The following is a 16,231-nucleotide window of genomic DNA, read 5'->3' as shown; positions in this document are numbered from 1 at the left end:
CACACACTCACACATGTTTAGCAAGGAAATATATTCAGGGACCACACACACAGATGTGCTTTGTGTTCAGTAGCATCTTAAAATCAATTCTAAAACTCAAAAGTGCCTAAGTGGCCTAATAAAAATATGAAAATATTGAGCCACATTGTAACTGCTGTGTTAAACTGCTTAGCAAATATTTGAGTGCATCAAAGTTAACATTTAAATGTATCTTCCTCTGCCTGGATTAAACTACCGGCATTCTGTCTTTAGTTAACCAAGGCTCAAGTAAGTTACACTAAAGACCATTGAAGCAGTCAAATCATGGGTGACTCTGTCCCACAATACCATATACGTCAAATGTATATCATGGGGCCGCCCAGATTTAATAATCAAGATCGAGTCTTAGTCTTAGAGAATAGGGATAGGATGATTTCTTCTTGTAGAGGGCTTTGGGCAGAAAGGCAATCATGTCACAAGTTACTGAAGATGACAGGGATATTAGAAAGTTGTGACGATGTAAAAAGCTAAACAATTTTTAGAAGTTACTCAGTAGGCAGGTGCTTAAGAATCCCTTGATGGCAGGCATGTCAAGTAAGCTGAGAGCAGTTAGTGGAGATGTATAATCAATAAAAAAGGGTAACACACCCTTCTCATTTTGGTAGATGCCATCTGCTTTGTGCAACTGGGTTATGGTTAAAGTTTGGCTAATGAAACTATAACCAGTTGCAATAAGCTGTAATTAACTTTGCTGATTAAGCCTCAGTGCCTACCCTAAGACTTACCCTAAGTCTGCATGACATCATGCAGTAAGTGTTTGTGTTGATAGACAGTGCGAGAGTCCATATCTGTTTGTTTCGGTGTGCTTGTGTGTCTACCTGGTTGACTATATCCTTCCAGTCCTTGATAAGGGTGAGAGTGCGTCGGCTGCTGTCTGTGTACTCCGTGAGGTTGAAGGTAGCTGCAGCTCCCCACAAATCCAGCTCCCTCAGTGCTTCTCTGATTGTCACCTCTGCCTGAGCACGACTGTTCAGGTCCTAGATACAAGAGCATTCGCACACACACACATAAACTTCATATACATTTATCACATTTAGCCTATAAGATCCACCTGTATTACTCCTCTGGGCTGGTGGTTAACAACTTTTATCTCTGCATTGCCTGTGTGCTCTCTTTAGTAAAATATTCAAAAGCTGGAAAACATTGTATGAAAATGTAGATGTGGCATGCCACGATGAGAGAAACACCATGGCATGTACAATTATCCTCACCAAAAGTGATTAATTATACATATTGTTACTATATATAATTACTGAATAATTCTGATAAGAAATAAGAACAATGCAATTGTTAACTGCAATGATTTAACTGCAATGCAGTTAAATCATTCCTTAATGTCCAACACTACGATAAACAAAAGCTTGAAATGAGAAGAAAAGGGTTGGCTGTCTATTAGGATTTGTTAAAAACACACAAGGAATGCTTACATTTCATCTACATGCCCAACTCATAATTATATACTGTATGTGAATATGTCTGTAACCTACAGTATATGGTCATGAGCGTTTCCTTTATTACGAATACGTGTGCAATTTCTTACTTGCTGCTGCCTCCTAGTGGCCCTGGTCACAAATTGCGCTAATGTGGGTAACCATAAGGATTCATACTTAAAAAGACCAAACAAAAGATGAGCAATTTCAAGAGGTGTGTGTCCCTTTAGAAGTGTAGGCTTCCACCCTGTATGTATTTGCATAAGTGTGTGCACACATAGTACCTTAAGCTCCAAGGCCTTTTCTATGATGGTATTCGCCACACCGAGGAGGTCATTAAAGATGAGTCTCTCTAAAGTCGTCCCTCTTGGAAGGCCAAGCAAACGGAACATGTCCAACCAATGGTCTTGGGACAGGTGCTCCCCACGCACATATTTCAGCACTGGCACCAGGTTCTAGAAATGCAGATGAAAACGTGAAAATAAAGGATGCAAGATCTTCAGTCATATCAAATCTTGTGTTAAAGATAAAACTTTAACCATTCATCGACGCTTTCTTTTTTTTCTTGTTTGGTAGAGTTACAAAATGTATATATTCAGAACCGTTTCATTTGTTCTACATATTATGGTCCCCAGAGGTTAAACCCTTTTGATTTTGATGATCATGTTACCTTTCTTCTAGTGCCACACACACAAAAGCTTCTACTTGCACAAAATGTATTGCATTAAGCTGATTGTCGTGTCATTTTCTGAACAAAAGTATGTCGCCAAAAAGAAGAACCCTGCTGAATTTGGTGATTGCTCTCCCATTATGCTACACTGACTAATATTTGAACACCCTTGCAGGTTCTAAGTACACCTGAATTGTCAGTAAATTATCCAAAACTCATTGTCGAGTGTAATAAACATTGTAGCCTTTAAGTCCTGCTCGAGGGTCTTGCTTGAGATTTTGAGGCGTGTTCCTTCAAAATACATGAAGAATGATGATATGTTAATTGTACTGTACTGTGTGCTGTACTACTGTCTACCTTGTATTTGTCCACTTCGCCTTGCAGCTTAACAGACATGGCAGTAGGCTGCTCCAGCTTCCTAAGTCTGTCCTGCCACGCAAACAGAAATTCCTCAAACGCATATGTCTTACTCCTGTAAAACAACAGAATCATACATATTAACACACAGTTGTAAAAATCTAAATCATGAAGATTGAGGTCCAAGTCTCAACTTACACCCCCCCCTACCTGAATGTGATCCAGTCCTCTTGGGCCTTCTCTGTAAAGCTTTGTTGCCACTCCTCATACAGACCCCACATCTGGCTGTACTCCTCCATGTCTGTTTTTGTCTTTTCTGCCAGAGAGAAATCTGGACAACCCAGATCAAAATAGGCACAGTCCTCACTGAGGAGAGGAGAGGAGAAGAGAGAAGTCAAGTCTGATCACTTCATTCAACAGTGCTGTCAAGTGCAATTCAGGAGAGGCACTCATCATTAAGTCATGATGTGTAAGACACACACTTTTTATTTCTTTGATTGTATTCAGGCCTGACATCTTGTCGTAAGAATATGAAACTTCACAAGAAGGAGAAGTTCTAGTCTGGGGCAGCAGGTGCCTCTGGCTGTAGTTTAATTGGGAGGTGACCATGAATAAATATAGTATTTCATGTCATTTCAGATTTGGTCTGCATCAGTAATAATACTGAATAGCTTCAAACAGAAAAATATATCTATAGATAAACAGAGAGCAGTAAGCCCAAGGACATTAAAAAAAAACCAACTAAGAAACTATTTCTTGTTGAGTCGCTAACTTTTATAGTGTATCTGAATAATTAGTTAAACTTATGGTTATAATCTTATCACATCAGATTTAGTAAAGCTACTAGCAATCCAACCAATATAAATTATTATTATTAGATGCTATTTTCTGGCCTGAGCACCACATTTCATCTAACCACAGCATGTTCTAAAAAGATGAAGGCAATAAACATCCTAATTAGCTATCCTGAAAAAAAGTATAAATACAGCACATAAAAAAATAAAAAAAATAAACGTACAGCAGTTTACTGCGGACAAGCTCTAGCTCCTGGAACTCGTGCTGCTTGTCCCTGATAGTCTGGAGGCACGCAACAAGGGCAGCATGATCACCAGTCTCAAGCATCTCATCTTTAGGCTTCAGCTGGTCCCAGCGAGCCTTAAACCTCTCAAGATCCGCCCTGTAGGCGTCGATACGACCAGCAGCATTGCTTCGCATCACTTCCACCTAAGGGAGGAACAGGGCAAGAGAAAAGCAAGTAGCACAAGAACACAGCCAGAGAAAGAAAGGATGGGGTGATTTGGGGGTAAATGGGCAAAGGAGAGGAAAGATAGAAGGGGAAAAGAAGAAGTCTCAAAAAGCTGCTGTTACAGAAAAATTATGATAAGAATTTTTCTAAACATGATCCAACGTGTGTGTGTGTGTGTGTGTGTGTGTGTTTGTGAGTCACCTGATCTTTGATCATTAGCTGGTGGCTCTCCATGACAAGTTCCAGTTTGTCCCACTTGGCCCTCAGTGAGGACAGCGAGTCCAGGCCCCCTCCAGCCACTGCTCTCAGCAAGCGGTTCTTCTCCTCAGCACACTGGAACTGAGGTAGGATCTATACACATACATACAGTATATAATTAGTTTGTTTATTTCCATTTCATGTCAAACATTTGGCGCATTCCATTTGGAATTACAAGGCACTGTGTTTATATATATATATAACAATGTCAAAGACTTTATTCTTTCATTTCTTTGACAGGTAGTAAAAGGATTTGACTGAATGAAGGAAATTAACCGTTGGTTCTAAAATCCCCATGATTTGGCAGCATGACTCAGAAAGTATGAGAAAACAATTTTCCCAAACCTAAAGCATTAATAATAGCATTAAAGATGGTTGCTAGCCAGTGTTTAGAAGTGTTTTTGTCTTACTTCTGGTTTGCGGGTTAATATCTGGCTATATTTGCTACTGGCCGCACCAATCTCCTCCATGCTGTCTGGTCGAGTGGACAAGGTCTCTGTTGCCTCTGAAACAAAACTGTCTATGGCCTGGGTGTGCCCTGCAAGCAAGAAGGAAGATCACATGCACAAAGGAAAGGAAACAAAAAAGGAAAGAGAAAGTAAGACCAAAGGGGATGGCATTGGACTAAAAGAATGAAAAACAAAATTGAAACACACAAGCCCAAATAAAGAATTTGAAAAAGGGAAATATTTGGCTTGTGATTGGTGTAAATAACACTGATAACGTTATATAACAATGCAATGTTAATGCTGTAAATGAGTAAAAACAAAGTGGGGGAAAAGTGAAAAGGCAATTGAGTTAACTATGTTTTTACCATATATGGACTTCCTGAGTGATAAGAGCAGAATGTCAAACAGCTTCTGGATCAGGTCATCGATGACAGCTTTCACTGGCTCACAGTTGACTGTAATACAGTCTACCTTCTCCTGGCTGACAGAGGAGGAACAAAAGGATCAGTGCCTGTGACTCTATCGTTATGGTGTCAATTTCCGTATTTGTGGAGTCAAATAACATGAAGTGAACCGTAATCCTGGTAGGGCAAATAAAATGCCAGCTACAACTACAAATGGCTAAAGAAGAACTCTGTGAGATCTGAAAAAGCTGAATCATAGCAGAGTACCAAAAAGAAAACTTGTGTTTGTGTTTGGTTTTCAGTTGAGAAGTTATAACTTAGTTATATTGACTTGTGTTACTATGTGTGAGATATACCTGGGCAGACGTTCTGACTCCTTCCCTCTGGCCTTCAGGGCCTTGAAGTTTCTCTCCCAGTCTTGCACAGAGTTCAGATGCGTCTCCACTAACTTTTCTAAATCAACCTGACCCAGCACCACCCACTCCTACAACACACAGACACACAGAATCACAGTGGTTGGGTGCAGTGCATGTTTCCAGATTATAATTGTTTCTGCATCAAAGGTGACAAATTACACGTCACAACAAGACATAAATGACTAAAGAAAACAGAACTAATGAAAAGGAGAGATAAAAAGAGAAGTCTGGTGTTGACTGAGGGCTTTCCCCAACGATTTAGATATGCATGGTTTCACACAGAGGGGAAAAAATAATATGCTGTGCTCACTGGGACAATAGGTAATGTAAAGGGGAAAAATGCTGACTATGAAAATAACAGAGCTTCCGTATATAAATAGAGAACTATAAATAATCCAAGTAGCATTCTTTCAACGAAAATAGTACAGTAATGGCTCATTTCAATGCTTCAATGAGCAAAAAGTGAAAGAAGGTATTTCTTTTACAGGCCAGTCAACTAACAATAATCAGTTAAATCAGTATTGATATCAAAATAATTTGTTGTTCAGGCACCTTGAACTTGTGTTGTATCGCCTGCAGACGGCTAAAGAGGTCCTCTGCCTTGCTGAAAATGGTGAGGTACCCAGAAGCATTTCTATCAATCATGACGCTGAAGATAAGCTCCTCCCCCTGGGCACTAACTCCTTTGAACTGGTTTGGGATTGAGATGAACCGCTTCATCTCCCTGAAGTAGCGTGCTCGCACTTCCTCGAACGGAGGACGGAACTGCAAACGGCCCTGCCTAATCACAAGTTCAAAGAAAAAAAAGGTTAAAAAAAAAAATATTTAATCCACACTACTTAATAATGTTGTTGAGAGAAAAAGAAAGCGGCAGACAGACAGGAAGAGAAATGGTGATATGACCAAGTGGTGGGGACAGAAAATCAGTGCTAGTGATTCAGGATAAGGGGAAAACACCACATATGCGTGAGAGGGAGAGAAAAGGGGGATAAACCCACACAAAATGAGTTACATGGCAGAGATAAGAGAGATGGAATGAGAAAATACTGACTTGAAAGTGAGGTCTATGTGTATTTCAGGCAGGTTCTTGTTCAGAGCTTCCAATCCGGTCTGGTACTGGTGTTCAAGAGCCTTGTACAGCTGATGGTTCCAGTGTTGACGCCATGCCCGCATGTCATCAGACCTGAAGCCCTAAACACACGCACATACATGCATTCGTTTTCCAAGGAGGGAGGAGGAACATTTGTTGTACAGGTTGTGTACGTCCAAAAAAAAGCTTAGTAACTAAGCACTATTATAATTTAGTTCCATGCCTATTTACAATGATAATCGCAGTAAGCACAGAGCTCCCCCTGAGGGTTTCTCCAAATGTTTATCGTCATGAATATACAAAAGTATTTATTCAGTGAAGCTATGAAGGCCAGCGGCAAACACACTTCTGACTGTAATCAATACCTGAGCCTCCAGAGTGGCAAAGCCAGTACGGAGGTCCTGAAGGCCATCCTTCCACCGCTGCTGATGTCTCAGTAGGTCCACATTCATCACTGTCACCACCTGAGAAATATACCCAAATACAAATACACAGCAAGACGTTAGTGACTAATCTCAAATTATGATTCCAAAAGAATATGCTTACAACAAGACAAATTGTGTTAACTGCCTATCTATTCAATCATCTAGTAAAACAACTGAAGTCCAAAAAATAACAGCATGCTACAACCTTGTCAATGAAGTCAGTGTGCCATTTGCGTAACTTCCTGTTTTCGGTGGAGAGTCTCTCAGCGGCAGACTGCAGCTTGGCAATGTAAACTTCCAACTCTTTGGGGTTGTCCCAGGTGATCTGCAGTTTACCACCCGATTCCTTTGACTGCGAACGAGGGTTCTTAGAAAGAAAAGCATAAAGGTCATACTCCAGTCCAAAATATGAACTTCGGGTAGAATTTATAGGTGACAAGTGGGTTGTTATGTTAAAGACATTTCAGAAACTATAGTTCCTTTACTTTTTCATGCATTTAATAAGAAATTCCAGTTCCTTTTTTATAACATTAGACTTTTATGAAAAAGAATGATTACAATCTTAAATATATAAGGCAAAGCTAAACAAAACCCTGATAATTTCCAGCTGTGTACCTTGATGACCTGTTCAAAGGCCAGGGCAAGACTAAGCATCATAGGTCTCTGAGAGGGAATCATCTGCTGGTCAATGGTGTTGTAGAAATGGGCCACCTGCAACGCAGTAACACTTTGTTACAATATCAGCTTTTGACAAGCTAAAAACAGAAATACTAATACATTAATGAGGAAAGAAAATGTGTTTGTGTGTGTCTTGACCTCCACTCTCACCTGCTTTAGGACAATGGCTTGTCTGTAGAATTTGTCTGCAGTATTAGAAGCCTGCTGTATCTTGGCTGGGATGGGAAAGCCCAGGGCAGAGAGCTGCCGGACCTCCCTGAGCAGGCTCACCAGCCTGTCTGAATACTGGATCTTTAGCCTGCCGTCCACATGGTCCAGGTCCATCACACGGTTACTAGCCTGGAGACTATACAGCGGGAGAGAATTACAATTCGATCCACTCAAACCAGCACCCATTCCAGCAGAACTGCCTTTGATCAATGTGCTAAATGTGGTGATGATGTAGGTGAAAAAAAAAAAAAAAAAAGCAGCACTATATACAGTCTATTCACAAATGAAAAGGATCATTGAGGAAATAATAAGATGAAATTCATAGTTGCTCTGAACTTTCCCTTGGAGGTCTTGTTAGTTAATGTCACAGTGTGTAAAGTTTCCAACCTGATTCCTGACTTTGGGTCAGCCAGTCCCGACAGTATATCTCTTGACCAGTCCTCGAACTGTTCCTGTTCATAAGCCCTCAGAACTTCTAGCAGGTCATCACAGAAATGCAGGAACCCCTTGAATCCAGACAGCTCTGAAAGCAGTGCTTCAGCTATGCGAACAGAGTCCTCAATCTAATGTAAGAATGCAAGCACAGGAATATAGAAGAGAAGGGAATCAGAACACACTATTCTTTTCATCGTCATCGGAATTATTTGGATTTGTAACATCAGCAAAAAGCAGTTGGTGTATTTTTAGTCATTTTCATATGATCACCAATCTGCCTCATTATCTAACGAAAGCTCATTCTCTTACAAATGGAAATCAACGATAGACCAGAAGGTCCATGCTATTATATCAGTCACATACAGCACATGTGAGCATGTGCACATGCAAAGACAGACACACTCAGTTACCTTGTGCATGAGCTGTTGGACCCAGACAATTCTGTTGACCACCTCAGGCAGGTTCCTGCCAATGAGTGGGCCAGACTTGTCTCCAGGGCCTCCGTGGCATCGACTCTCAAAGTCACTCTTCAGGCCTAAGAACATTTTAAAAAAGTAGAGAGGGGTCAAAGATGAGGAACAACAATGTGTCACCACTGACATCATACGCATCATTTAACATCTAGCATTCAGTCAGTTGTGACTCTGACAAGGAATATGATTTTTGACTCAAACTGCTGCAGTTGGGCGCTGCAGCAGGGTTTTAAAGTGCCTTAACTGCCTCCATGAGCTGTCTGTCACAGCCACTGACTTCCTGTTGTTTTTAGAAGACCAGGATGCACCTGTCCCTTTCACCTCATGCAGTGTCTTTGCCTCACGTCTTTGATTTTGAAAACCTCTGGTCTAGACAATATTACTATTACATAAAATAAATGCATCACTGTTTTTCAATAGTAAGTTATTTTAGCAGCCACATTAAAATACATGAGCGTAAAATGTTTTTTTTGTAGACACAATAACCCACTGTCACACTATCTCTGACACAGACACAGATAAGTGCTTTGGGGAAGAACTGGGTACCCTTGTTGTAGTCCAGTAGTCTGGCCAAGAGGGTCTCTCTCTCTGACTGCAGCTCTTTGCTGATGGCGGGACGTCTGATTAACTCCTTGTGCTTTTGGAACACCTGCAACAGCTAGACAACAAACACACATGCACAGGCACTTACGGTAAGTTCCCACATCAACACACACCCACACACAATATTAACAACCTGAGCTGACGTAGTTGGTGTTTTACTACCTGTTGTGGGTTGTCCTGTACATCAGCAATGTAGCTCTTTAGTCTGCCAGCTACCTCCTGCTCTGACGGAGTCATTTGGCGCTCAAACTGAGCCACTGCTGCTCTCCAGAGAGGCTACAAAAAAACATACAACAAAGAGTCATGCTCTAAGTTAAAGAGGGATGTTTCATCCTTGCCTAAATAGATTGTGTAGAAGATGTGACCAAATAACCATCATTTCCTTTCTATGTTTACAGTCGCAAGACAAGTACTTATACTACAGTATCAAAGTCAATTCAGGATGAGGTGGCTTGAAAATGCACATCAGCCAAACGCTCACAAATTGGCTGTAGCTGGAAAGTGTGAGCATGATTGGAGAATCCCTCAGTTTGGATAGTAATCTGTTGAAAGTGTCATCAAGTAGCCACACATGAAGAACCTGTACCATATCGTGCCACTGAACTTAACAAAATACAGGCATGAGGAAGGCTCAAACAAGGTAATTCAGAAGTCTCACAAACAGTATGCACACTCATACAACTAACCTCAGTGTACGGGTTGTAATGCAGAGGGTTGAGTCCAGAGAAAGGTTCAAACACACGATCCGAAGTCAGAGCCTGCTGCTTCCCTCCTGGTAGCAGACGCAGCAGTTTCTCATGAACCATTCGGAGAGTCACCACCTGGTAGACGTAAACAGGGAGTGTTTTCACATGTTATCTATTTCAACTGTTTTATTTATGTGTTTGGTTGTAAGTCAACGACATAAATTACAATTTGTAACTGACTTATCCGACTGTGGCTCTAATTCTAAGATGCTGTATGTATGGGAATGGGAGACACATCCTAAAAAATAGAGATCTCTATAAGCGTGCTAAACTGACCAACGCCAACGTCAGACCTGCTGAACAGGAAAAATATTTCATAATTCCCACATTTGTCATTCCGTCTACTGGGGAAATTATAAAATATATTGTCAAGAGGAAAGAGGCATCTGTGTGTATGCGGCAGTGGACAAATGTCTCTGGATCAATCAAGGTACTTTCCCATGTGTTTGTAGCCTTTCTAAACTGATAAACACTTTGCCAGGCGAGGTAAGGTTTTAACTGCATCATAGATCTATACCACAGTTAAGCAATTATCTACAAGGGAAATGATACTGGTCTGCAAACACTTTAACTTTATTGTAATAGTCAAATACATACAGGTACATATGTACATGAAATTTGACCTCTTCTCTAAACACTGAGCCACAGCTGCTCTGATTTTCAGAAGGAGTTGATAAGGTTGTCCCAATCCAAAAGGCTCCTTTGAGCCCAAACAGGATCACAATTTGTGTAAAGACCAAAGTTAGGATAAAATCTGTACATATGAACATAGAATGAATGTCCAATGTGAGTAGCTTGCTTTCTGGATCAATAAGGTGCCTAACTAGTGTTTTTGTCAATACATGTATGGTTCATTTTCCCTTCCTTGTTCTGGTGGAAATTCCATTGAAATGTGACGTCTGCTCTTTTGCAAACAAGCAGAAACTAAGACGATACTTGCGGAGGTAATCTAAACACAGAATGTGATGCAGCCAGCGCACCACAATGTCATGTGAAAAGGAGAAATATGCACTGGCATTGTCTATTCTACAGAAAGTGTTTCCTTGACTCTTGATTGAAACCATATCTTACCTCATCCAATCTTTTTGCAAGGCACTGAAGGGTTTGTGGGCAGTGCTTGTTTCCCTTCCAGGGGTGTGGAGCATGTCTCTTCCACACCTGAGAAAAAAAAGGCAATTAAATGTGTATTCAGCTTTTCGTTTTTCAGTCAAATATTTGTTTTATATATTCATTAGAGTAAACTGTAAAAAATTAGATTTTTGGAACCATTTTGTGCATACTTATTTCCTATTTTAATCTCTTCCATACCTGTCCAGTTAGATGCTCACAGGCAACAACCCACTGTTCACAGATGGCAACCCCCGTTCTCATGTTCTCCCTCACGGATACAAATGGCTCCTCAAAAATCTTAAGGCCACTCAGCTTCTTCTGCACATATCTTCCCAGGGCTCCACCTTGTACACAAACAAACACAAAAAAAAGAAAAGAAGACAAAATTGCCACATACAGAAGTCCAAACACAGGAAAAGCACACATGCACACATTCCAGGACTACCAAAGCACTTTTCATTTTTTTTTTCATTTTACTTGAAGGCAACACATTGTTTCTTACGTAGGGTGTCAAGGCACTGAGTCAACATTATTAATAAATGATTGCATCTCAAGCATTTCAAAATTTAATTATTGGCATGCTATGTTCTGGTCCTGCTTTGAGACCGCCGAGTGTCCATCAGGCAGTTTTTTTTTCAAGCAGAAAGCGCTGACAGGGCACTTGGGAGGACTTCATCCGAAGTGACGACACACCAGCGTCTTTCTGAAGACATCACAGATTTTTAACTAGACGCCCTCAGAGTGGCCGCACAAAAAAGTCGGAGGCTCAGAGCGCTCTGAAAAAAGCTGCTGGGTGGACCGCTTTCTCTCTAGGCGGCCGCATCCACTCTCTACTCATTGAAATAACTGAAATTTGACGCTGGTGTTCAGGGAAAACAATATACAGACACTAAGTCTCTGGAAATTAGGATAACTGTTCAACATGTCTATTTTTCAATGGACTTGGGAAGGCTTTGGCTTCGTATAATAAGCATGTAGATAAGATTGGGACTTATTTTAATCTCCCCAAGATATACAGCGCAATTTAGAAGATATCAGTTGTTTTGTGAATATGACAAATGTGTTATGGGAACAATGTTTAGGGTAAAACATCATGTAGGCATAGATTATTGACAAGCCATGGTCTGTATATAGAGTTGGTACTGCATACTGAGGAGTTTGTAAGAAAACAAAGTCAGTTTCAGTAATCAAGAGATGTGCATTTCACCAACAACCACAGTAGCTAAATGATCTTTGTACCACAGAAGTCTTGACGCACAATGCAACTCAAAAACAACATCAGCAAATATATTGTTTTCATTTCCTGGTTTTGGTTTGTGAATGTGTGAGAGAGTCCCACCAATAACGTCCATGAGTCGGGCCATGCGTGTTTCTGGATAAGGCTCAAAATCAGTCTGCCTCCACATATCATCCAGAGTGTCTCTGCTCTGTTCCACCAGATCCATAACATCCGGCATGGACAAGGCATCAAGACCACCATACTCCTGGTGGACACACATAGTTAGTTCCCCATTAGTTCACTGCAATTTGAAATGTCAGCTACTAAATCAATTATTAAACAGCGTTCAAAACAGTGTGTGAGATAATGTAAATGTTAAGAATCAAAGTTAAAGTTAAGACATAAAATAACAAAGTGTACCAATATGTAATGGCTTTCTTTTAATAACTGACTTATCTATGGAATCATTGCTTAATACAGATACAGATTATATCTTAATTTTATAATTAATTTAGCAACCACCTTGTATACATACTATAGAAATAATATGTAGTGAATGTAATTTAAAATTTAATTTTTTCATGTAGCCACTCCTGATAAATAAATGTTTGCATGCATACCTTTCGTATGAGTTTAAATTCCTCAGTGAAATAGGTGGCCCTTTCTCTCACACTGTTCTTCTCCGCAGACTCAGAGAGATCGTCCCAGTACTGGAACTCATCACTGGGAGTCAGGATGCCTGAAAGATTGGGGGAAAAAAAATATGAGTACATAGTTTGAAAATCATAATGTATCTTTGTTGTTATCAGATACGTGAACAAATGCAGCCACTACACCACCGTGCAGCCCTATTTCACAAAATCACATGCAGAAAGTCCTTCCAAAATCCAAATGTTTGTAAAAAAAAAAAATAATAATAATTTTATATATATACATATACATATATATATATATACATATATATATATATATATATATATATATATATGTTTGTAAAAAAAATAATTTTATATATATATATACACATATATATATATATATACACACACATATATATATATATATATATATACACACACACATATATATATATATATATATATATATATATATGTGTGTGTGTATATATATATATATATATATATGTGTGTATATATATATATATATATATATATATACACATATATATATATATATATATATATATACACACACATATATATATATATATATATATATATACACACACACATATATATATATATATATATATATATATATGTGCAGCTTATATGATCATTCTGTATGCACTACAACTCAGACCTGTGTATTTGTTTCTGCAGAAATATATTCATGCCTACCGAGAACATCTTCCTCTGTGCGGCCCCTCTTGGCAGAGGGCTGTGCTCCAGACTGGCGGACCACTGAGCCCAGGCCAAGCTCCAGCTCACTCAGCAGGCCAGCCAGCTTAGGGTCAAATGCTGAACACCAGCGCTCATCCTCAAGAGAGAGAGAGGTGAACAAGATAGACACTTTTTAAAGTTTTAGACTAAATAGTCTTGTTTTCTGCTCCAGCCTTATTAATCTCTTAATCAAAAGATTAGGGGAAAACACTTTAAAAGTATTTATGTACATATCCTAGTGGTGTGGTAATATTTATTTACAATAATGTGTTTGCAATTATCTCAAGTTTTTCAATTCTAATAGTCAAGGAGAGTGTTGTTTTTTTCTAAATACGTTTTTTTATTTAGAAATGTGTTCAGAAATTGTACATCTTCCTGTAGTTTTGTTGACTGTGTGGTCCAGCAGAATCTTCCACTGTGGTTAATGTTACTACCAAAGCCTACATCTTTCAAAAAGCATCTGTGGAATTCTTTAATACACAGAGACTGGCTTACCTTCAGCAGTACAGGCGCAAAGACTTGTCTTAAAGCCTGGTAGAGGGTGTTGATGGGAGACTCCAGCATAGACGACACAAGGAGGCTCTGGTGAAGGTTGTCTTCTGTAATCACTGTGGGATGCAGCTTGAAGAACACCAACACCTTCTCTCTGCTGTCCCCCGATGCTCCAGTCTGACAAAGGAAGGTGAAATATTTCAAAAGGATATGTGGATATGTGTAAGGTTATGTGGTACATGACCTGCACACGTACATACCAGGCGTTTAGTTTGACACATACAGTGAAAAAAAAGGGGGTTTTGATCAAATTCTTTCACATGGACAGTTCAATACACTCTAAGAAATTCTAACATTGTAATGCTTTTAACATGTGTTACCTTATTTGACAAGTGAAGCACACTGTCATGTCTGCTGACGGACAGGACAAATTCATTTCCATCGTCCAAGAAGTTATTGAGCTCTGGGCTGTCAAGCAGAGATGGCGAAGCCTTTATCCCATAGAAGTTTCCACTTGTGGTCAGGATGAACTTTTTGCGAGCATCATCTGAACCGTGGGTCATCGTTCAGCTGCAATGATGTACTGATGCTGAGAAAGCTGTACAAAAAAAATAACAATGTAAATGACCACACTTTGGGAGGGATATGGCTGCTATTGTGTTACAAATCACTTTTGGACGTCTCGTGGTTATTTCTATAGATTTAATAAATGTGCCATCTTAGGGCCAGGCTAATTACTGCTGCATCAAGAGACAAACTGGGGCCATATCAGGCTTTGACTTCAGTTTACGTTGATCCTTGCGTTGGTTACGCTTTAACCCAACTAACGTGGTGCTAACGTTACCACTGCTGGTATCGCTGCTAAACTGTTAGCTAACTATACTATCTTAAATGTGCTAACGTTAACGTTAGCTTATAAAACCAGCATGCATCCAGACAGTCTGCTGTCTCTTTTAACGTCAAATGGGAAGGACTAAAATAGGGTTTACAAAGTTATGCTGCAGCATTAGCTATAACTAAGCATTGGCAAATGACACCAGCTACCTTGCTAACGTTAGCTCGCCACGTCTCTAAAATAAAGTTGCGCATTTTACCTTACATTAGCTGGCTTGACTTCAGCACGCTATTCAACTAATAGAAACCGTGGTCGCATACCGTTTTTTTTCACCAAATGTTCCACTCTCGGAGCTTTTTTGGTAACTCAAATCATGGATGAAAGCTTTAGCAATCCGTTACTAGCGCCTGTGTGTAGCCAAGAGTATGCTTGCGTGGTTACCAGGCAACTACGATCACTTGTACCACATGACACAGCGGAACCTATAACTGGAACTAGAAACTTACGCAGTGTACTTACGCCATTTGCTTAGAATAGCTGCTCAGGCAGGCAGTTTCAGCCGTGGTTAAGCTTGATAACTTTTTTCCCCACATAGGCCTATTTTAAGAAGCAAGGTATTTTATGTACAGTATATATATATATATACTCCGGGGAGCCTCTCCGGGGAGACATCACCTTAACGTGGTGGAGAGGTTTGAGTGCCCCCATGACCCTGAGGGCTATGTTGTCTGGAGCTTAGAGCTCCTGGTAGGGTCTTTCATGGCAAATTGGTCTCAGGCGAAAGGGCTAGACTAAGAATGGTTCAAAAACCCCAATGAAAAAACTAAGAAGAGTTGAGGAGACCCTGCCCGGAGGAAGCCCGGGGCCCACGTCTGGAGCCAGGCCCAGTCGGAGGGCCCGACAGTGAGCGCCTGGTGGCCGGGTTTGCCACGGAGCCCGGCCGGGCACAGCCCAAAGCAGCAACGTGGCACCCCCCTCCTCTCCATCCTGTGGGCTCACCACCTGCGGGAGGATACTTCTAAGCTAATTAAGATAGTTTATAACTTGCATATTCATGTTTTCAATATCTTCAATAGGTCTTTTTTTCACAGCAGACATCTTGGCTTCTCACAGTTGATATAGGTGGTACTAATACCATTAGTGATGGCTATTATTCCCTTGTTCCAGTAAACCATGATAGTGTACAGTGAGTCACGTAATGACAGCTCCGGGTTATCAGTATGATGGCCTTTATTGTTATTGT

General features: G+C 40.2%; 1 protein-coding gene across 1 annotated transcript in view; it reads right to left on the bottom strand.

The window, feature by feature from the left end:
- dync2h1 (dynein cytoplasmic 2 heavy chain 1) overlaps positions 1-15,399 on the bottom strand; it is a 107,008-nt gene extending 91,609 nt beyond the window's left edge. Inside the window, 28 exon segments of the mRNA XM_068709569.1 lie at positions 858-1,016; positions 1,754-1,924; positions 2,497-2,611; positions 2,707-2,862; positions 3,515-3,720; positions 3,944-4,093; positions 4,411-4,538; positions 4,815-4,930; positions 5,210-5,337; positions 5,822-6,050; positions 6,321-6,460; positions 6,725-6,823; positions 6,990-7,151; positions 7,400-7,495; positions 7,613-7,808; positions 8,060-8,235; positions 8,518-8,642; positions 9,127-9,238; positions 9,346-9,459; positions 9,870-10,004; positions 11,001-11,087; positions 11,238-11,383; positions 12,379-12,523; positions 12,879-12,997; positions 13,620-13,758; positions 14,157-14,330; positions 14,534-14,751; positions 15,309-15,399. Of these exon segments, the coding sequence (XP_068565670.1) occupies positions 858-1,016; positions 1,754-1,924; positions 2,497-2,611; positions 2,707-2,862; positions 3,515-3,720; positions 3,944-4,093; positions 4,411-4,538; positions 4,815-4,930; positions 5,210-5,337; positions 5,822-6,050; positions 6,321-6,460; positions 6,725-6,823; positions 6,990-7,151; positions 7,400-7,495; positions 7,613-7,808; positions 8,060-8,235; positions 8,518-8,642; positions 9,127-9,238; positions 9,346-9,459; positions 9,870-10,004; positions 11,001-11,087; positions 11,238-11,383; positions 12,379-12,523; positions 12,879-12,997; positions 13,620-13,758; positions 14,157-14,330; positions 14,534-14,716 (3,906 nt within the window). The 5' untranslated portion in view covers positions 14,717-14,751; positions 15,309-15,399.
- Between the last annotated feature and the right edge of the window lie 832 nt (positions 15,400-16,231).

This window comes from Cebidichthys violaceus, unplaced genomic scaffold (genome assembly GCF_023349555.1).
Source record: "Cebidichthys violaceus isolate CVI_PGR_0920_01 unplaced genomic scaffold, fCebVio1.0.p SCAF_1, whole genome shotgun sequence".
In the NCBI taxonomy this organism is placed as follows: domain Eukaryota; kingdom Metazoa; phylum Chordata; class Actinopteri; order Perciformes; family Stichaeidae; genus Cebidichthys; species Cebidichthys violaceus.
The sequence above is the reverse complement of the archived record's forward strand: the minus strand, read 5'-3'. Positions and strand labels throughout refer to the sequence as shown.